This window comes from Haemaphysalis longicornis, unplaced genomic scaffold (genome assembly GCF_048455015.1).
Source record: "Haemaphysalis longicornis isolate Haplotype H1 unplaced genomic scaffold, Haemaphysalis longicornis Haplotype H1 scaffold_1, whole genome shotgun sequence".
In the NCBI taxonomy this organism is placed as follows: Eukaryota; Metazoa; Arthropoda; class Arachnida; order Ixodida; family Ixodidae; genus Haemaphysalis; species Haemaphysalis longicornis.
Window position 1 is genome coordinate 238,313,726 of NW_027526203.1, and position 23,326 is coordinate 238,337,051.

General features: G+C 44.7%; 1 protein-coding gene across 1 annotated transcript in view; it reads right to left on the bottom strand.

Moving 5' to 3' along the window:
• LOC144142950 (tachykinin-like peptides receptor 99D) overlaps positions 1 to 23,326 on the bottom strand; it is a 405,848-nt gene that overhangs the window by 16,169 nt on the left and 366,353 nt on the right. Inside the window, exon 3 of the mRNA XM_077674780.1 lies at positions 7,245 to 7,335. Within this exon, the coding sequence (XP_077530906.1) occupies positions 7,245 to 7,335 (91 nt within the window). The remainder of the gene's footprint in view (positions 1 to 7,244; positions 7,336 to 23,326) is intronic.

A 23,326-nucleotide genomic window follows, 5' to 3' on the forward strand; every position in this document is an offset into this window, starting at 1 on the left:
TTCCGGAAAAAAGGTGCGCGTTAGAATCGGGTAATTACGGTAACAGCCCGTGCGCCAGCACTGAGGGCTTTGGCTGTTCCTGGGCACCTAAATAATTGTGATTATTATTATTATTATTATTATTATTATTATTATTATTATTATTATTATTATTATTATTATTATTATTATTATTATTATTATTATGTCTTTGTTCTCTAATGAATTGAAAACTGTTGTAGCTTAAGTGCCTTTATGTCATTTATGTGCCGTATTTCTGTTCCGTATTTATTTTATGCAAATCATCATCTTGCTTGTTTGTTTTTCACTTTTCCTGATTTTGTGTTGCTTGAATTTCGGTCGGTTTAAGTGTCAGTGCTTGTAACGCTGAACTTCGTTTCTCCATTTTGAAACTTCCTAACATTTACAAATCCTTTGTTTTATGTGCATAATCTATCTCCGTCATGTGCATTGAGTATTTGCTTGTGTATTTTCAATTTTTCACGTGCCTTCAACGTTTTGCTGGCCGGGTGTCATGGCTTCTACCACTAGGCTTCCTTTTTTTTTGCTGTTTTGCTTTTTAGGATCTCTGTAACTATTTTTACCTTATTGTTTCTTTCATATATATGGTTTTCTGTGTTGTGTTGTCTTGATTTTAGTTTGTTTTTATGAATGCTTGTATATGGTGTACCAGTACCAAGACCCTAGGGTTGTTCCTGGGCACCAAAAATAAAGGTTGATTGATTGATTGATTGATTGATTATTATTATTATTATTATTATTATTATGTTCGATGAAAAACTTGTCAATGATAGCCTTAAACGGATGAAACCGTCATTTTCCTGTGGTGCAGACGGAATTCCAGCAGCCCTCATGAAGGCTTACGGCAACATTTTTGTGCCTGTCTTAACTTCCATTTATTATAACTGTTTGCTTTTCGGTAAATTTCCTCGTGCATGGAAGATTGCTCGAATTTTTCCAATATTTAAGTCTGGTGATAAGTCAGCCGTTACCAACTATCGCCCAATCTCACTCCTTTGTGTCGCCTCAAAACTCTTTGAGTCAGCTCTGCACAACATTCTTGCTGCCTGCGTCAAGAACGTTCTGATACCAAATCAGCACGGCTTTTTCTCGGGTCGATCGACGGTTACAAATCTTGCAAGCTTCATGACTCAGGCTTCGGCTGCAGTTTGTGAAAACGGCCAGTTGGATGTAATTTATTTTGACCTCAGTAAGGCGTTTGATGTAGTGAACCATAAATTATTAATTAACAAGCTTACTATCTCCGGTGTTGATGCAAGTCTTGTTGCCTTGTTGTCCAACTATCTCCTTGACCGGTCCTTTTACGTAGATGTAAACTTCAAAAGGTCTAGTGTTTACACTGCAACGAGTGGTGTACCTCAGGGTTCTGTGCTGGGTCCACTATTGTTTTCTATCTTTATCAATGATGTGTCAACAGTATTAGCAAAATCTTCATTTCTTCTCTATGCTGATGATGTCAAACTATTTAGGCACATTAGCAGTTTTCAGGACTGCTGTGCCTTGCAGAGGGATGTGTCGGAATTATCGGTCTGGTGCAGCAAAAACTGTCTAATTTTAAATCCAGCTAAAACAAAGGTTGTCACGTACAGCCGGAAAACCCATCGTCTACTGTTTTCCTACAGTATAGCGGGAGCTCCGTTGCAAAGGGTTGAGGAGATTAGGGACCTCGGGGTTCTTTTCGACAGTACCCTCTCTTTTTCTTCTCATATTAGGCTCATCACCCGGCGAGCACTCCGAAGTCTTGGAAATGTGTGTCGGATTACAAAGGAATTCTCTTCTCCAGATCCATTTCTAATGCTATACAATGCAATATGTATCCCCCAGTTAGAATATGCTTCTGTTGCCTGGAACGGCATCTCCAAATCTAGTAGTGAATTAATAGAACGTGTGCAGAAGAAGTTTTTATCCATATTTAAGCACCGTCATCACAATCACAGTTCGGGTCCTGATTCTGACTTACCCATAGTTCCTTCCATTCCTTCGTTGACCTGCAGACGTATGCGTGCAGACCTTACATTTCTTCACAAAATTGTTCATGGTGACCTTTCTTGCGCAGACCTGCTTAACTGTTTAGAGTTTAGTGTTCCACAGAGGCCCACCAGGTCGCATCGCCCTTTCTTGACCGCTGCGCGCAACTCCAATCATTCTCCTGTGCGCAGAATACAGAATTGCTACAACCGCTTCTCTGAACGCCTTGACATCTTTCAAAGCTCCTTTACAATTTACCGTACTGCTTTGTTGAACACAGTATGTTAAACATCTATGATATCTCTGTCGTTCGTTTTTCTTTTTTTTATTGCTGAAATTTGGTTTCTCTGTGGTTCTGTTTAACCACTATAGTTGCCTGTTTTTGAAACTGTTTACTTATCATGGTTGTCTTATCATTTGTCTCTATACTTTGTCATTGTTCTTGTCGTCTTACTGTTAAACTTTGTTCTCTGCTTGTTGTGTATTCATTATAATAAGCTGAGCCACAAAGGCATCTTCTTTTTCTTTTTTACCTGTACCCAGGCTCCGCCTGTGCTTTATTTCTGTAATTTTCGCTACTTCAATTTGTGTGTGTTGTCGCTTGTTTATTTCTTTCAATATGTTTCTTGTATTTTGTTTTCATGTAACTATCCGTGCGCCAGCACCCAGGCCTCTGGCTGTTCCTGGGCACGTAAATAAACATGATTGATTGATTGATTGATTGATTGATTGATTATTATTATTATTATTATTATTATTATTATTATTATTATTATTATTATTATTATTATTATTATTATTATTATTATTATTATTATTATTATCAGCATCATCAGCATCACTTAATTAGTGGCTGTTCCGGGCCATGCAGGAAACTAAAAAGACGGAAGGAAGAAAAGCAACTGAGGCTCAAAAAAAATTGCCATGAAATGAAACCTTTTCTATTCATGTGATTCAAAATTGTGTGGGACTTATCGGTGGCCCTAACATCCAGCTGTTGCAGATGAAATTTCGTAGTTTACTTGGGATAAACGGAAAGTTTCGTCACTCCCGTTTCTTCGAGCTTTATTTATTGTCAACCCAAAGGCGTTGATCAAACACACTGCCACACTTTTGCATACATACGAGCCTCCGCCACAAGTAGAATTCAGTCTCTTTGCGACTCCCTTTCTGCAAATACTAAGCGAAGTTGCTGTTACAGCAAGGAGTTTCGTATTCATCGCAGGTATGCGTCAAAAAAATCGTAATTGTTTTTTCAATATAAAAACTGTGGTTGGTTCCTCTGTTATAGGAATCAGTACAACACGAAAGTGAAATGTGCAGTGAAATCTGCAGCTGAGCATAGTTTGCGGGTCGGCAGCTATTTTGTGGGTGTGCCTGGCGAGCGACGTCCTGCTGGCGGGTCGCTTCGTCAAAGGTGTACTGGCGTCATTTCCGTGACGGATATGACGTCAGTAAAATCTTAGTGTATCCCGGCAAAAAAAGCTTTCGTGTTAAAATAAAAACCTGAAAACGAACAACCCGAAGTATAACGTACTCTTTAGTACAAAAGGCTGCTTCCCATCAAGAAGGCCTTGTGTGCAGAGGGTGCACCCTTTAAAGGCCGCTTGCTTCGTTATACTCGCGTCACTTGCGTGACGGATACGACGTAAGTGAAATGTTCGTGATTCTCGGAATAAAACACTTTCGTGTTATAAACCGCTTAATTTAGAGTTGAGTGGAGGCGACGTTGTGGCACCTATTTTTGTGCTGATCGGAGCAAAATACATGCCCAATGTGACGCTACCGGCGAAGAAATTGCATCATTTCTTTGAGCGGTGTGGTGCAAAGCGAATAAAAGTTTCCTGGGCAATTAGGTGTGCCTCGCGCTTATGAATGCTAAAGCATTAAGGCTTCTCCTAATAATGGCAATCAAATACTTTTTTGATACATCGCGTAATTGTCTTGCTGGTTCAATAAAGCTACCATACTACAGACGCGTAGCTTCTCAGTGGGGTATTCCAAATGGTCTGCGGCCTGGTAAGAAATGAAAAGAAAGAAATGAAAGCGAAGAAAGACGCAAACATGGTGCAACAGCTTTCTAAAGCACGCGATGTATAGCCGTGAGAGGCAGCTCGTTTTTTTTTTGTTTTTTGTTCCCGCGGTGTCTTTTTAGACAGATGCGCACGGCTGCCGGATTTTTCGAGCCATTCGAGCGGACAACTCCGGATTTTTCGGTTCATGATGCATATGCCTTTCGCCCTAAATCCAAGAGAAGCGATCAGACAATGTCCCGGCTCACTTGATACAATCACTTTGAAGGGGCGGGGTGGGTCGAGACGTGTTTCATAAGTGCCACCAAAGGAACGTAAGGTTTGTGAAACGAAGACGCGCCATAATATTCTTACATATTAGTAGACAATTCTAAGACATTCTGCACAATTCTTTCCCTCGCAGTAATGTTGGGTTTCATTTCCTATACCTACGCATATGAGACCAAACGATTCCTGAACTACATTGGGTATCAGCGTTCTCGTCGCCGTCATCGGTGATTCTCGTTTGGGAGAATAGTATTAGCGAGTTTTAGCTGACCGTCTTTCACGGTCCGCTCCGCTCCGATACCAAGCGGGAGCGCCATTGCGCATGCGTGGTGCGCTTGGCCACGAACGGCATTGTCTCCTGTTGCGCTGAGGGGGCCGCCGATACCGGAGTGGGCCGTCAAAAACGGTCAGCTACAACACTCTGTTAAATCGTAAAATAGATGCCGTACGCCTTCATGTACCCGTATTTATTTAAGATAACGATGCCGGAAATAAGGTACGGCGCACCTGCCAATGGCCTCTAGAATTGCGTCATCGCTTCCTGTCATACAGAGTGAAAGTTCTGCAATGTGAACGCAATAAGAGGCCCAATTGAGCGAAAAAGCCGTTGTCGGCGTCGACGTTGTCCGGCGTCTTTACCAGTCTTTCGATTCTCATTGGCTGGGACTACAATCATTCCAGCAAAAAAATGGAACTTATTAGATATTCGAACCTCAACGCCGTTAGTGTAAATTAGCTTCCGTTGGCTGTATGCTGTATGGTGTGGCCTGTTTTATGGCAACCGCCAACTGCAGAGTACGTGGAGATGGCATCGCTGTTTAGATATGCTTTCCACTCAGAATCCTTACTCTTATCTTATGCCTCTGTACAAGCCAACGTGTAATACATGATCGACTGCACTGCACGTGCAATTACAGTAAAGTTCCCCAAACCAGGCTATGGGCAAACCACATGACCACGGCTTAAACCGTGTTTCACTGGTCGCACGTCCTGCCTAATGCCTGCAAACGTTTATACAAATTGACCGTACTGCTTTTGGTTAGCACAATTTAGGTTTTAAGAACCTTCTGGAAAGCGGGACCATAATCGTAGAATACCGAGGCAAGGGAGCACATGTAAGTTACATCGGGCTCTCGGGTGAGGTATACTTTACATTTATGGGCCCGATAATCCTTCGTATGAACATTGGAGAGGTGCATATTAGTACTGTTAGAGCATAAGGTCAGGCCAAAAAACACTTTACTGTAGCCACCGGAGAAGAAAATGTCATGTCGGAGAAATTATGGGCAACCTGTCTACAGGGGATAGCTATGCAGATTGATCGAGACAATCGCGGAAATAAAAATTAAGTAGACCTGAGCAACTAGATACGTCCGGTAAATGTAGTGGTCGTTAGTGAGTATGGAAAAACCCTCCAGAAAATGAATCGGGAGCTGTAATACGAAAGCTCACTAGAAGCATTACACAAAAACTTCAAGGGATTAGCCGCAATGCAAATGTATGCAAGCAGACTGCCTGCCCTTCAGCATAGGTAATGAAACGGAAGGGCAAGTGGATTGGCAATCAGTGTTTGTTCCTTCCAAGAAAAAGGCCCCAGACCTTAGATTAGTATACGGAAGCATGGTTATGGGAAGTACGCGAAAGTTATCAAAAGCATGTTAATCGTGTCCTTTTAAACACATGGTATTTACCCGGTGCGCGAATTCGGTACTAACGTAAAACAAGGGTTTACGGGTCTCCCTAAACTGCTAAAATCAAACTTAGGTTAGCACAACGAGTGCATGAAAGAAGGATACTGGTAATCATATTTAGTGGTAGAAAGCGAGTGCCGTAGATTAAAGAACAAACTCCTGTGACGACATCCCAGCTGAAATAAAATAAAGTGGCGTTGTAGCAGGCACGTAATGCGGACGACTTTCAACAGGTGGACGTCGCGAGTAACGCCGGTTTCAGACTGTTGCCGCAGCTGTCGAAATAACTTTAAAGAATGACGTCATTTCATGTATCAGCCAACCGAACTGCGTGACATGCCGTTTTTTTACGTCCATAGATCACGATATGGATTTTGCGTCGGTAGTCTGAACATAGCCTAACAGAATGGGCTAGGAGAAGGCGGAAAACTTGGTGGGGGGATAAGACAAGAAAATTTACCCGCAAATAATGAAACGGATAGCGCAGCATAGCAGATTTTGGAAGCATTCATCCCGCACTCGATATAAAAAGGCTGATGATGAGTATGGTGGTGGTTTCAGTTTTTCCGCAGATTTCATGTCTTCTTGACTTTGGGGTGAAATTTGTTGTTTTTCTTATTTTTGTTAGCTCTATTCTGGCAAAAATATCACAAATGTCTCGAAAACCCACCGTCGCGCCGAAAGCCTCTACACTCGGCCCACATTATGATGGCGGTGGGTATCGGGGTTGAAGAAAAAGCGACCGGATGCCTTTTCCCCTCAGTTCTATAAATCCTAGATAGGGGTTGCACTGTCAAAGGGGTATTTTCATGCTCAAGCGCGGGACACATGCCGAACATTATAAAGAAATATTGCGGAAATTTAAAAATGAAGGCACTGTAATGGCTGCCGTCGTGAAAAAAAAAACACTGCACTCCTTTGTTATGGTGTGATGTGTTTCCCGAAGGCACTCGTGTCAAAGTAAAACACACAAAAGCGTAGCAACTGAATGGTAATAATGTGGTGTCGTTTTTCGCAGTATTACTAAGAAATGGTGTTACCCAATGCGCATTCCAAACTAATTAACTCCCAACATCTCATGTTCCTCCTCGTTTCCGAATTTCTGTGCAGGAAAACGAAGAGGACGACATTACAATAGATAACCCTTTTTATAACACTTTTTTAAATCTCCCGTTTCAAACTTACGAAAAATCAATTCAAAGTGATCAAAACTTGGACATTAAAATGTCACACAGAATATGAGATACAGGCACGGTGTACTTACACTGTATATGGCGTAAATGAAGGGGTTGTAGCAGGAATTGCTCATGGCCAGCCAGTGGGAGCCAAACCAAATGACGTTGATGTAGCGATACCTGCAAATAGACAACATTGCCCAAGGATGTTGAGAATCACCGTACAAGTAAGTCGGGCATAAGTGTACACAATTTACCTGCGTTTCTACTGGAATTTAAGTTTTTTTCTTGAGACCAAAATGAAAGAACGAATCGTGGTGTGGCGTCGCCGAGTAAAGTACCGGCGAAAACTCGGTGTAGTGCGGTGAGAAGACTTCAGGTGGGGACTCCACCTAACTCCTACCTCAAAAACAGTTCCCCGACACCATAACTATGATTCACCTAGCCTACACATTTTCAGTATCAGGAACACGCTTTCATGGGTCCCGGATGCTGCCAATCATGGCCAGAGGGAATTTCTACTGAGATGAAAATCACCAGAAATATTCTTTGAATCCGTCGACATGCTTCAAGAATCTTTATAATGCGAGAGAGAGGAATAGAAATAACCAATTCATGGTTTTTCCAGGATGTTGTCAAGGGTGGGGTAGGCCTCTTTCCTTCAGCCATCGGCCAGGAGGCCCTGCTTCTTGGCGGCGGCCTCGGCCATCCGGACAGCCTAGCATTCAGACTCGGCGTCCGAACTGCGTAGTACCGTCTCCCACTGCCCCAGTAAAGTGCAAATAATATCGCGGTAAACAACGCATATTGATGCGCAGTCACCTTGCCGAGAGGAAAGAGGTTGATCATAAAGTAGACCACTCAAATAGGCCCGCCAGGGCTCAAGAAGTCCAGGCTCTTGGAGTTACGAAGACGTCACGAGGGGAGCCTGTGACGTTTGTCAAAAGAAGGGCGCCTGCCTGTACTACCGTAGCGGATATCCAGACTTCATCGCTACCCGGCACAGCCTTGGTAAGTACTATTCGCGGGACGTAGAAAAAAACGTAGTTACATTTCATGATGATGATGATGATGGTTGGAGTTTTATGGCGCAAGGCCAGCTGGGGCAAAGAGCGCCAAACAAAAGTATCGTAAAAAAAATAGTGGCTACTAAAGCCAGAACAACAATAAAATCAGTTAAAGACAATGGTGATGGCTGGTGTATAGGGCCAGATTTGATTATGCGTGATAGGAAATGAGGTTTAAAAACTTGATGTCTGACAAATACTCAAACACACGTTTCACGGAAACAATTACTTTTCAGCCTTCTTGCCTTCTGACCCTGCTTTTGCTTCAGTTCTAGCTGCGGCTGTTGAGAACGGTGTGCAGTCGGTGGTGAGTCATTAAATGCTAGTGTAACAATGGGTGCTTTTCGTCCGATTGCGGCTCAGCGAGAGACATACTTGCAGCCTATTCTTTAGTACTGCACCACAACGAATAGTGCCACAAATGGTCGCCACCCCTGACAGATGGCTGCTGTCTCAAGCCCGAGTACTGCGCTAGAATCCGCTATATGGTTCCCCCTTCTTTCCCCTTTTCCCTTGAATGGACAACAGAATTTCCTTTGATCTGATTCTTCGTCCTAGCCTGCGTCTTGTCCTATTTATTTTACTTATTTACTAAGTTGCGTGCAGTGCTAAGATGGCATTATAGCAGGCGGAAATTGAACACGTGGTCATATAGTACATGTGGCAGGCAGCCTACACTCTTAGGCAAAAAGAACTAAAATAGGGACTAAAATACAGCTGTTAGTCTTCGCGGGGAACAGTTCATCTTCAATGGGAGTATCCGTAGCAGAGTGTGTGCCGTGTGCACAAATCCGGACTAACTGTTCGTCCCCGCCGATCTATAAGGACTAACGGGAAGACGAAACGCATGCATTTAGTCCCTTTGCTGCGTCGTTAATCCTCTAATGGCGTCGTCGTTCCCATTTCGCGCATATGTCTGTGGACAGTTTCAGATTTCCAAAACAGAAGTCATTGCAGTCAGTGGGTCCTTCACATGGTGTCACTGGGAAAAGTCTTTATGTTAATTATAAAAAAAGTGCCTAGTGTCAATCGAGCGCCGGGTAATTCAAGGAGCGGCGATGCGTGATCGACAGAAGCTTCTCGGTGATGTTATGGTGATACACTGTGTTGCATACGATTCGGGCGAGGTAATAACGGCCAATGAAAGATTTCAAGCCCGTCAACAATACCACAAATATTACTGACAATAGCAAACGTTGATCCCCAAGCGTAATGATAATGTTTGTTTCACAGACGCGAAAAAACGCATTAGTTGCTGATGACAACAACTGCAAAATAAAAATGCTCGCTACAGGTAAGCGTCTTGAAGTTATCTTTTACACTCGGTACATAATTGCCTTGAGCACCAAAGCTATGACAATGCTGCAACTGCTGTAAAACCCAGTTTCATCTCCCAGTCCCGATCGTCTAGCGACGCTAACTTGAAGAAGCAACACCAAAGCTAAGCAACACCAAATTTGATTTCGCCGATGCAGGAAAATATGGTCTGTTTCCCTATTCTGACACTCACACAGACGATCGCTTTCACACACCATACCTAGAGCACTTAACGCATGTATCGAACACTAAGAATACACTTAGTTTGCGCTAATTTGTGCGTAAACAATTGAGTCGTCCGATCACCCAGCCATCTATCTCAACAGGCGACGAGTTGATAGCTCTTTACGAGAAAAAACTGATTGTGAGACTGTACTTAGAATCGAAATGAGCAATGGACCCTCAAGTTAGCAAAGCTCTAAGCGAAAAGCGCAAATCGGGGTCACGGTCGCTTGCACGGACAAAAATTCCGGCACCAGTTGCAATGAATCCATCACTTGGCACAGCACTATACGCTGTACACTTGAAAATTATCTACCCGTCCATCCGTCCGGCGGCGTGTTTAAGTGGTAGCGCGTCCGGTCCTTTGCGGCTATTTGCGGGCGTCGGTGGTTCGATCCCTGTTGGTGGACGTCTATTTTTTTTTTCTGAGACTCGGCAGTTCGTCCCTTGGGGAGTAGCGGAACGGACCAACCCGGTGGCGGACTAACCGTTCGTCCCCTTACATTTAGACCCCAAAGGGACTAATGATTGTGGCAACGGCCGTTAGTCCCCCAAAGGACGAACTTTTAGTCCCTTTTGCCTAAGAGTGTAGAACACATCGCTGAACATCGTCACAAATATACAAATAAAAACAGAACTACAGGTCTAACAAATACTTACTAAAAAGCGCGTCAGTGGTACAATCAACTATCGCACTTGGCAACTTATTCCACAAACTAATGGTGTGAGGAAAGAACGAATCGTTGAAAACGTTTGTACGGCAAGGTTTTTCCTGAATTTTCAAACTACGGTCACGCCGTCTAGATACAAAATGTGGGGTAAACGTAAAGATGTCAGGATTTATGCCAGTTTTTTTAAAAATAGGTACAATAAAGCAAATTAAGTTTGACATGCGGCCTGCGTTCTTTTAAGGGTTCCCAGTTAAGCTGGTTTTTAAGTAATGTAATACTTGATCGGAAATTGTAATCACCCGTGGCAAAACGGGCGGCACAGTTTTGTACACGTTCTAACATTTCGCATAAGTAGGCAAGTTGCGGGTCCCAAGCGGTGCAGGCGTACTTCATGATGGACCTTACATGCGTGAAATAAAGAAGTTCTTTCAATTTAGGAGGGGCAGCCCTGAAATTGCGCCGAAGAAAGTTAAGCGTCCGGGAGGAAGAAGAACAAACATGTTCAACCTGTCTTTTCCAGGAGAGGTTGGATGAGAACTAAATGCCGATGTACTTCAAATCTGTAACTGGGTTAAGGGGCACATTGTCAAGGACATATTTCGACAAAATGGGTTTACCACTGTGCGAAAAAGTAATGTGCTGACATTTCATTGCATTCAACGTCATTTTCTATTTTTTACACCAGCGCTGAATTTAATTTAGATCGTTTTGAAGATGGCGCTGTATCATGCGAGCTAGTTATACGGTGATAAATGACACAGTCGTCAGCTTACAGACGTACTTTGCAGTTAAGATCAGCTACAATGTCCTTGATAAAAACAAGAAAAGCAGAGGCTCTAGAACAGACCCCTGCGAAACCCCCGAAGAGACACTCACTGCATCAGATTGGTACCCATGCAAGAAAATACGCTGTGTGCGATTTTCCAAATAAACCCTTATCCACGGCATTGCATTGAAGTGTAATCCAAGAAAAGATAGTTTGTGTAAAAGCAAGGGGTGAGGAGCACAATCGAAGGCCTTCATAAAATCTATAAATACACAATCTGTTTGTTCGTTTCGGTCAAATGAGGAGAAAATGTCATGACCAAATTCGACGAATTGAGTCGTACAGGAAAAGCCGGCCCGTAAACCATGTTGACAATCTGTGAAGTAATTATTGCTTTCCAAATGCTTAATTACTGCACTAAAAATTATGTGCTAAAGAATTTTTCCGCACTAGCTTGTAAGGTAAATGGCCCTATAATGTTGGGGGTTGCTTTTGGAGCCGCTTTTGAGAATGGGGACCACACTATAGCGGTTTTCCAGTGATGAGGCAGTTCACCGGTAGCCAGCGTTATGGTGAAAAAGGTAACCAGAAAGTGGGCAATGATTTGAGAACAAGCACGCAAAACATAATTCGGTATGCCATCCGGTCCACCCGCTGAACTAACTTTAACATTTTTAAGCAGATTGAGAACACCATTATAAGTGATAGTTACGGGGCCCATAGGTTGGTCTATCTTTTCAGACTGCCAGTACTTTGCCCCGTGTTCCCCCTCGTCAGTATAGGACACGGATATTGAAGTCTTGCCTCTGGGTTTTGTCTCTCAGTCCAGTCTCAGCTCAGGATCTCCAGGCATTTATATAACGTGAGAGTGCCTACTTCGCAAGCTCAACCGAGTTCTTACCAACACGATTCTCCTCACGCGGCGCACATTCGACAACACCGCACACCGGGAATGCCAAATCCGAAGTGTTGACATTTCCTGCGTTAGATGGATGGAAACACGGTTGCCGGAAGAAGGAAAGCAATGCACACGCTCAATAGGTCCGCTTTCAATAGACGCCTGAGTCGCCCTACTCGCAGCTGGCTTAGCCCAGCCACGTTAACTCGTCGCACTTCAACTGCCGCCTACCTCCAATGTTTAAAGACAAAGTTTTCCCGCTGTGCTCCTCTTGCTCATGCTTCATTGCTGTTACGGGTCCTAACTATAAACTTTGGCGAGGCTTCGCAGTGATGGCTTGCTGACACAAACGTCCCTTTCAGTGCCCTGCCTGCTTTCGCCACACTCAAACTCATGGATATTGGCCGTTGCCGTACCCGGGATGCGGGTGTGTATGTGGGGAGGGGGGGTGAGGGAAGAGAGAAGCTTCACGTAGATGCGAAGGCATGCATGCTTGACAGCGGCGCGTGAACTACGTGCAGTGAGAGAAGTCACTTATACAAGCCGCACTTGTAATAACGCTGCGCTTAGCACTGTTTTAAACATGCCCATAAGGATGATCCGTAACGTCCAAAGCTTGAGTAGATTTTAGGTTCTGTGCTTGATACTTGCCCGTGCTTTTCCGTATCTGCACAAAGAAATTCTGTCCCGCTATATCCTGTTTATGTTTATACGTCATTTGTTTGAATAGCACACGCGTGCAATAGCTAGGACCCGCTGTAAAAGGTGGAACGCCGCAGCGTTCCCGATTGAAATAGCCAAAGGGGTAGGTAAACAACACAAGAGCGAACGCACTTTCATTTATCTCTTGCGTTAGGTTGTAATGCGAATCATTGTTTTGTTGTTTACAAATACTACCACCAGACCCTCGGGGCCCAAAGCATCAGTAGATAGGGACTTCCGTATGCTCCTGTAGCAATTAGTGCAAGGAGTACAGGCAGAGAGTACGCAACGTCGATAATTCAAGTAGGTAGACATTATGCAAGCAAAGAAAAAATAAGTGCGATAATTAAAATCAATGCGAAGATCAAAAGAAAACAGCAAATTGGGGACTATTGCAGGAACGACAAAACTAACTGTAAGTTAGTTTTGTCTCATTTTTCAGATAGAGCGAAGGAAGCCACTAGAAATTATGAATGCCTGGATAGAGTGTGATAAGAAGGCAAGGACTGTTTTTGTGGTACCGTCAGCGGGAGACGAAATACAAAACATTAAAATCCAGATGTGTGCTAGCCGAAGATATGAATGCGTCCTGGGATGGCAAATTGGCGATATCACATGTGGAAGCTCGTTCCGCTTGGGTATTATCCTTAAAAAAGAAGACGTGTAGGCATTTGCGCGGCTGTCTGAGAATAAGAATGTCTTGGCATGCTTTTTTTAGAGTGCATCGCATGGTGGTCGTTGAGCTCAGTGTGTTTCTGAGACAGTAATTCCCTATGGTTTTTGATGATGTTGAAAAAAACTTCAAACTGATGTTGAAAAAACTTTTGATGATGTTGAAAAAAAAACCTATGACGTAGTCAAGGCGAAGGCGGACGCGACCACTCCTGGGTTCTGGTACTGAAATGTACCTGCCATAGAGGTAATAAATAAACAGAAGCGCCTTTTGTGCGCCATATACGGAATTTAATAGGATTTTGCGTACGGGTCCCAGAAAACATCCGTATATTCAACTATGAGGTCTCACGTGTCAGGTATATTGGCTTCGAGTTTGGTCTCACCTGTACACACCAAACCTATAGTTTGGTGCCTCAAAAAACACACTGCCTTCATTGCCGCTGAAACCATATTTTGAATATGGTGCTCAAATTTAAGTGATAACCGATTATTACACCCGGATATTTACCCCCTCGAACGAGTTAATTACAACACAGCCTTTTCCGGTGTAGTTGTCATTTGCAAAATTTTCAGCTCTTCAAGCGCATGTGCCGCGTCGCCACATTTAGAAGTAGTCGCTAAGCAATCACTTAGTGTAGACTGATCCCCTAATAACTGGATATTAAGGCGTGCCGCTGACTCGTCTGCGAAACCGAGAACACACAGGCGAATGGATTTCCAGGTCATTCATGTGGTTTATGAAAAGAAGTGATCCTAGTACCGTCCCTTGCGGGACTGCTGGGACCTTGGCCAGACGCGAAGCGTTCCCACAAGGCATTTAAAGCTGTGCTGACATTTCTGCGTAGCAGCGGCCTCTCAGAGATATTGTAGTTGAGGCCCGTCCGGCTTAACTTTAACACATGCGCAGTATCGGTATAGGCATCTTCTATACATAGCCATTTATTTATTTCTCCGCCATCTTCATCTCTCTTGTCCTCTAGCCACACTCTTTCCTCCCCTTTCCCTTCCCACACACAGAATAGCTGGCCAGATATACTACCATCAGGCTGACCTTTCTGTGTTTTTTCATTTCAATAAAATTCCTTTCTCTCTCTCTCTCCGGAAATAAGGAGTTGGAACGAGCGTCTTCGTCATATTGCTGCTATCCAAAAAGCTACCGTTAGAGCCACTGCAGGATTTGCTAACTTTTTTTGTAGCGTGAGCTACACTGGCCGAGGTTGAGCAGTTTCGCGTGGTTCCTGGAGAGCCGGGCTGCGCATGCGCAAGGAGCAGTGATGTCTCACGGCGCACAGCTGGCGCGCTGGAGCCACGACTGGATTGGATATTATCGGATTGGATTGTATTGGACTGTATTGGATTGAATTGTATTTGATTGGAATAAATTGGATTGAATTGGATTGGATGGTAAATCGTTTTAGCAGCAGTAAGCATGATAATCAGCTAATCCTGGACAACCAAGAAACCTAAGAATAACCAGCTGAACCTTAGGTCACGCTACGTATGTCCTGGCATAGCCGAGCTAAGCCACTGCTAATTTTTTTAACAAGTGTCGGTGCTTCAATCTTAGATTGTAATGCGGGGCACGATGAAAAGCTTTCTCTAAATAAAAAAAATGTATCTATTTGGCAGCCTTTACCTGCAATTGTACAGAATTCCTTAGCCGCATAATTTATTTGTTACACCATTGAAAACCAATGGCGAAAGTAATCTTGGCTACGGAAAAGAAAAGACATCGCTTTTGAGATATGAACTAACTTGCTAGAAAATAAAATGTTTCATTATTTTCCCCAAGGTACATAATAAAAATACGCCGATAACTGTTCACTGAATCGCCGCCTTATCAATTGGTAGGGATGCTAAGCTAAGATATTGCCAGTCATCCGGTGCTCCAGACTTCGCAACATTTCATTGAATATGATGTAAAGATATTTTGGGCACGGTTTCGCAAATATCAACAGAAATGTGTTAGGAATGTCATCCGGCGTGAAAGACGTATTTGTATATAGCTGAAGCAAAGTCGAAAGATCCCATCTTGGTGGATCTCTAGATGGTATATTTCCATGATAGAACTTTGGAAATCAATCGCTTGTTTGTGGCAAGAAAGGAACACCGTAGGAAAGTATCGATTGTGAGCTAACGTGAGTATGCAAGCGTTATTTCCTAGCTTTATAAATTCAGTTTTGTCACTGTATCTTTATTTTGGGGTAAGGCGCATCCGGGGGTTTGTAGGATTGTGAATAAGAAAGTAGTACATTTTTGTACCCAAAAGTAGCCTTTAGGAGTTATCGTTTTTGTCCGAAGCTCTACGTGAAGGGGTGCTATCATGTTGTTCGCTGCAGTACTACAATTGCGAGAAAGGTTATTCAAGCGACAATATACGTGCAGCATTTCGTGTTTACCCCTAGAACTAGCACCCTTTAATTTGCTTCCCCACTGTGGTACGTACATCTCTGTACACTTATGAAGATTGTTCTTATAGAGTTGGAACAAAAGCTATTTAAAATAGGAATAATTGTTGCAGAGTTTTTTTTACGAACGTTCTCAAGTCCGTCTCACGAAAGTCTACATGCTTTCTTCTTGCTTTCGTTTGCAGCCTGTTAACATCAAGATGTAATTTGTAGTCGTATTGGCGGCTCCCCAAAACATGGTCATTTAAAAAAAGACTGATTGGTAAGCAAATATTTCGGGGAGGGTTTGAGGTAGCAAACATAATTCAGTGACACTTCCTGAAACTGTAGCAATATTAAGTGCTGGCATACGCACCGCTTGCTTTAAATTAAAGGAGAAAGTAATTTCAAGCGGGAGGTGAGAGTGGTGCCATAGGGGCCTGTACACTGCAAGTTCCAGCCTATTCTTGGCAGGTTAAAGGCACCTTACGTAATTATATGGGTTTAACATTTCCTGTGTTTTTGAGAAAGTCGTACAAGGCTTTCAGTACAAATATATTGGCATTCCTAGGTGTATAGATAGCATCGATAAGTAGAATATGGCTAAAAAAGAAGAATCCGAACCATCTCAACGCCCATATCGTCCAGGGCAAAAGTACAGAATCAACTTTTTGCGAAAGCACCAGCCTTCAAACTCCGGTTTGTCATACGATTTCACGCAAAACAGGTAATAACGACTGAACCACAGATCTTGCCGCAAAGAAATGTTTAGATACTGCTCGTGACATCAGGATCATGTATGAGCAGAGTGCCTTCAAAATCTTCGCATTTATTGACCACACTTCTAGGGCTAAACTTCAGTGCAGAAAACAGTTTGTTTCGGCACACGTTACAGATCCCCAGGTGGTCAAAATAAATCCGGCACCTTTCACTACAGCACGCCCTTTGGCGCGTAGTTTCGGCGCGTTAAACCTCACAATCAATCAATCAATCAATCAATCAATCAATCAATCAATCAATCAATCAATCAATCAATCAATCAATCAATCAATCAATCAATCAATCAATCAATCAATCGACCAATCAATCAATCAATTATTCGATGAATCAAATCTATCTCTCTATCTCTCGATTGATCAATGAACCGATTGATCGATCAAAAAATCAGTCAATCAATCGATCGATCTATCAATCAATCAATCAATTCACTTTTAGCTTCAAGGGCGCCGCACAACAAATATATTGTTTGTAGCCCGTGGACGTGATTTTGCAGTGGTAGCTGAACCGGTGGCGTGACTGTGCGTTAGGAGGAACTGTTGTGTTCAAGCTGCCATCGCATCAGAACAGTTTCTCGACGATTTTCATTTTGTTGAATGGCGAAACGTTTTTGTTTCCATAGGTTTGTTCTGTATCACTAGCGCTTACCGAAAGCAATTAATGGCCTATCTGGGGAGGAGATGAATATCTTCTAAAATGCGGATCTCGCCATCCTTCAGATTCCTACATCATCATGTTATCCTTGGCCTATTTGGTCGGTTAACCAGCTTGAGGATTACTGGATGGCATTTGCCTCACATGGCGTACCGACTCCGTGGATACGGTCGATAACCACTTGCGGTGCATTTAAGATGTCTTCGATGATGTCCCATAAAAATAGCTGATGCTTCAATTTTACCCGCAAAAAGCTTCACGACTTCAGCATGACTTCGCACGTTTCTGACCATCTCCGCGATGCAGCAAATAAAAAAAGGACTGAAGCTTGCCCTCGGGTGACCATTGGCTACAATCGAGACGCAGATTGGGCTAACATCACCTTTCGAGCGAACGGAGCACAAACGAATGACGTGTGGACCCCATCCTATGTTCGAGTAGTGAAGTCATGGCCTATATAAAGCTCAGCACTTCTCTCGGCGATAGCAGAGTTGGGCGAAGCTTCCTACAGCGTCAACACGTCTCTCTAGAAGCTGATTCCCGCCCAAGTACCCCGTCCGAAGAATCTGCTCACTCAAGCCATATTACAGAAGGGCAAGGATAAGCGCGGCGCGGCAGAACGACATCGTTACGTTGCGATGCCGCATCAGGCTCACCATGCGCAACCGAACAGCCGTCCAAACACCGTATGGACAGCACGAAGTTCTGAGGCAGAGTTCAGTTGTCGGCAAGTAGCTGCGAGGTGTGTGAGCAGGCCCATACTTTTAGGCGCTGGTGTACCACCCTTCGAGACATCTTGCACTAACTACCTGTTGGAAACCTCGTGTAGTATCAGTGCCAGGCTCTGATGCTCCTTGGACGTCTTCGCGATCTATTGTTCAGTATCTTCTATGGCCAAACCAAGAGTGTTTCGCTTTACGTTGTGCTACACTAATGCACAGCGTGCCCTATTAACAGCGTTGTTGTTTAAAAATCGTAATTTTTCATCTCCGCTATCCGGACTAGGAAGGCCACCCACAATAGCACTTTCCGCTCCAATAAACGTTTCTATCCTCCTCCTCCGCCGTTAAAAATTCCAAAAAATTGCCGAGCGCGTGCACGTGTGCGCGGTCCTCGCGGCGACCGCCCGGCAATTAACAAAACCAAGAAAATTTCGAGTGCTTGTGTGGGCGGGCCACGCGACGAGCGCCAAGCGCCCCCCGGGGCACGTTTTTCAAGTCAAGCATACCCACTTAGGGAGATTTGCTAAGATTGCGGCTACCCCCCGAGAGTTCAAAAAATCAAGAAAATACCGAGCGCTTCTGTGTACTCGCCTAACGAGGACCACCCAGCATCCCCGGAGCACGTTTGCCAACACAAGTATACCCATTTATGGAGATTGGGCAAAATTGAGGCGACGGCACGGCAGGTAAAAAAAACAACAAGAGAATGCCGAGCGCTCGTGTGTGCGTGTCACGCGACGACCACCCAGCGTACCTGGCGCGCGTTTGTCAAGACAAGCATACCCACTTACGTAGATTGGCAAAGATTGATGTGACCGCCCGGCAGTTTAAAAAACCAAGAATGCCGAGCGCTGGTACGCGCGTACCCCACGGCTACCGCCCAGCGTCCCCGGCGCACATTTATCAAGCCAAGCATACCCACTTAAGATTATTGACCAAGATTGGCCAAAAAATCTCCATTGTTCACCGTAATCGTGGAAACACTTGCTCGGAATAAAAAAGACACGTCCTAGCATACGCCCTTCCAAGGTGATGTCCAATGATTATCACTTCCAAAAACTTTAAAAAAGCTCAAACGTATGGCAACAATGAGGGCGTAAAGGTCATTGCGGCAGCGAAGAAGCAAATCGGCTGCAATCATGCACTTAAACCTTAGTGATAGTCGTGAAGGGTACGCACAGCTTCGCTACCTTCGTCTTACGCGTTAGTGTTAGCTTAGAATGTTTTCATGACGCATCTGACACATATTTCGTATAACGGCCCAACTGGAGGCCTTGTAGAGCGGTCTTCTCCAAGATAACATGCTGCAGCATAATGCCTTGTGCAGCGAACAAAACCCGCACCATTCACAGCGCGGGGCCGTGACACGAAAATTGAGAGCAGCAGACGCCCTACCACTAGCAACTGAGTGAAGCTAACACGTCTACGATCCCGGAGGGCCATTGACCACTCGGGGGTAATTGGAAGTGCATTGTTAAATGTTACCATGCTGCAGTACTTGAAGAGACACTGAAGTGATCTGTAAACATTGCGGGATTACTAGCGCAAATTGTAGTCCGGAGTCCATAGGCCATGTTTCGACCACTCGGAGAGCGTTTACGCGAATTTATTTTCAAGTTGAAAGTTTATTTCCAGTAAAGCACATACAAATCTTCATCAAGGGAAATCGGGAAAAAGTTGCTCAATTGCAACTTGACGGGCCCAAAATCAATTTAGTAGAAAAATCAATTCAAAAATGCTGTCCTCCTCTCTGCATCCTCACCCATTACCTGTGGCATTTTCGTGTGACGTCAGGAGGAAATGACTTGGCTTGACTGTGCTACTGCACGGCTACCGACCTTCCGACAGTCAGTCGGCCCAGCGTTTAGTCCGCCGGCCGCCGACGGGTCATCGCAATTCGTTCGCTCAGTTCAAACTAAGAAACGACAGGTTTGTGAATGGAAGAATGTGCGTTTCTTTAGTTTGTTACTTTGTGCACTGTATCAAGGTCTAAGTCCGGGTCGCTCCACAAGCGCTGCACAAGCGCACATGCGATGCTTCGCTGACTGGTACGCTAGTAGGAAAATCTAAAGGCACTTGAAGGCGGGAGAAGTCAGCGAAGTCAATATAGGTACTAAGGGAAAAAAATCAACTGAAACGTTTACTGTACAGCGTAAAACTAGGGAGCAAGAAGCACTTTTTTGCGCTGGGTGAACAAGCACAGCGGTCAGCAGCAAGACTACGCATCTGCGAACGCTTTTCGGTCTAAGAAATGCAGTTAATAGACGTGAGATATTATGGAAATTTGAAGGACTCTTACTGCACGAGCGCTATACAACAAAGAGTCACCTAAGCAGTTCGAAATGCTAAAACTAAATAAAAGTGTAAAATGGTTATACATTATATACCTCATATTTACAACGCCGGCAGTGCCGTTCCCTGGCCGAGTGGTCTGGGCGCAATGCTTGTGATTTGCTAATTGCAAGTTCGAATCACTGAGGATACATTCTTTTTTTGTAAGTTTGATTTTTTTGTTTATGCCCGATGTTTTCTATACTCAGTTCACCATTTTTCGGCCGTAGCGTTCACTGCTCCACGAAAGAGTTCGCAGAACACGCGCAGACTGAACCTGACGCGCTAGCGAGTTCTCGTTGGCGTGCTGTTGCCGTAAGCACCGACTGCTTGCGGGCCGTGGGCACAGGACAGAATCAGGAGACCCTTTGCCTGGTGAGAACACGCTTTTTACGATACAGGCATGAGAGAGGCAAGCTCCAAATAGGGGGGAAAAGCGCATGGCATTTGAGCGTCTGCGGTGACGCGGAGGGCGTGAATCAACTGCGTAGGCCTCGGCTACGATTCCAAGCCGTCCTGGGAGGCTTATCTTAGGCATTTTACAGCCGAGAATATGGCGGAAGCGCGGTATGACGATTATTGAGATATCGAGAATGCCCATCGAACGATAACCTCGGATGCCAAGCATGTTGTTTTACAGAACCCAAACCAAAATTTGTTTGCATTCTAACCTTGGACTTCGTCCAATCACGGTGCATCTCCTCCCGACGTCACAGCGTTTAGTTTGCGGCCGCCGCAGACCGCGCATGGTAGATTTTCTTCTTTCAGGCTTTATAAAATAATTACCAACTTATCAACCGGATAAACGATAAAAAGTGAGTTAATTTGAGCCAGTCTATGCAGTGCAAGCAAAAACGGGAGCTTGACATATTCACTTCAGTGTCCCTCTGACTTGGAATCCCCACCTATTTGTATATTCCCCCTAGACTTCCTCTATATACCGTAATTACCCGATTCTAACGCGCCCCCGATTCTAACGCGCACCCTATTTTCCTGGAAGAAAAACCGAAAAAAACTTGCACTTCCGATTGTAACGCGCACGGAACTTTGTGAGCAAGAAAAACGAATGCGAGATAAACGGGCGATTTATTTATCGAAGTAATCTCACCCATCTCCCTCCTTGTCGCTCTCCGCTGACCACGACATTTCGTCCTTGGTGCCGTCAAGCGCGTTCGTGATGCCACGCTTCATAACGAACGTTCAACCATGATCGATAGGATCGTGGCCCACGCCTCGCACGCCCATACTGCGAACTTCTCCAGAGGCGCACGCTTCAGCCGACCACTCGTTTTGAACGCGTGAGAGCCGCTGCTGCCATTGCTGTTATCAAGTGCGCAAGTGGAACGATTTGACGATTTGTGTGAACGCCGATAGAAAAGCCTGGGCGCCTATGCTTCCTGCGTCCGAAAAAATGTTGCTAAGAGCTTTGGCGCCATCTTGAGATGGCGATGGGCGAGACGAAATTTCCGTTGTTTCGGCAGTTTCGGTTTCGTATCCGATTCTAACGCGCATGCGATTTATCGGCCTATTTTTCTGGAAAAAAGGTGCGCGTTAGAATCGGGTAATTACGGTAGCTCCCGCAGGGAGCTGAGTTGCGCGACCCTTTTCGACGCGCCGCCGTGATGACGTCACTCCGGTTATCCATGCCACGCAGAGAAGCCCCCGCTACGGCTGCGCCGAAGCCGCCGACGTGGGCAGCACCGCGCCTCGCCCAGGAGCAGCAGCACCAGCACCAGCAGCGTGCGCGACATTTTTTTTTTTTTTGTAACAATAGCTTTATTTACAAATATATACAGAGCCGTATGCAGTGATTACAGTGGTTTCCGAGCACATCAGAACATGGCTTCACTTAAACATAAAAAGGAGGCGATCGGCTATCATGCGAGGAGAGGGTCAGAATGCTTTGCCAAGTAACTGTAAGCCAATCGAGGAGTATTGCTTGCGAAGTCGCAGAGCGTTTGTGAAACTTAAGCAAGAGAGATTGTCCACAGGGCTACTGTGTCACTGCACAAAGTTTGAAGTGAACGGGATAGAGGGAAGGGAGAAAATAGAGCTCTTGGGTAAAGCCATTTCTCGGTATAACTGGACACCAGCGTTACCCGGGGCTAGCCCTCAAATTGCGTCCCATCTCCTCTGCTGTTCTGATTTGAAATCCATGAGAGCTCGCGTTCCCCGATCCAGTGCGTCGCTTAGCTCGGGGTCTGCCTCATCCCCGTCGAGGGCGGCAATTGCCCATTGTGCCTTTTGGACAAAGTGCCGCCACGCCGGTCGGGGGCGTTCAGTACATTCGACGGCGTCGACTCTCGCCCTCCATAGCGAGTGGAGCCCTATTACGTGGGCACAGTCGCGAAGGAGCGGGCGTTCTGAGGCCGCGTCTAGGAACTTCAGATTTGTCCAAGTGATTTTCTAGCGCGTGTTGAAGGAGCACTGCAGCTCATCCCAGAAGTAGAACGCCGTGTTACAGTGCATGAATACGTGCTCGGCCGTTTCCCTCCCTCCGCACAGCAGACAGTTGGCCCCTCCCGGCAGAAAAAAACCGCGTTCCTCCTGTCTTGCCTTTGTAGGCAGTATGGGCCTCGTGCACTGCAGTTTCAAATAAACATGTGGCGCCACCTGGGAGCGGCGGCGGAATTTTTTCTTAAGAAAAAAATAAACATATACAGCAGTTCGCAACGCGGCTTAGTTTAAACAACAACCGTAAAATAAGTATACAACAATTACCACGTTTTTTTTTAATTCACAATTGTTATAATAATAGAAATATTACGCTGACGAGTTGTGCGGGAATACAAGCCGAAATAATTTAGAAAGCGCCCCTTCTCCAATACAAGCAGACGACAGTACACGGATCAGCTGCCTGCGACGCCGACGTTCCCGAAGCACATGGTACCCGAAAAGAAATAAAAAGAACAGATCCATAAATGCATTTGCGTATGTGCACGCTACTTGCCGTAAGACCGCTGCAAAAAAAATGCCGTGTAT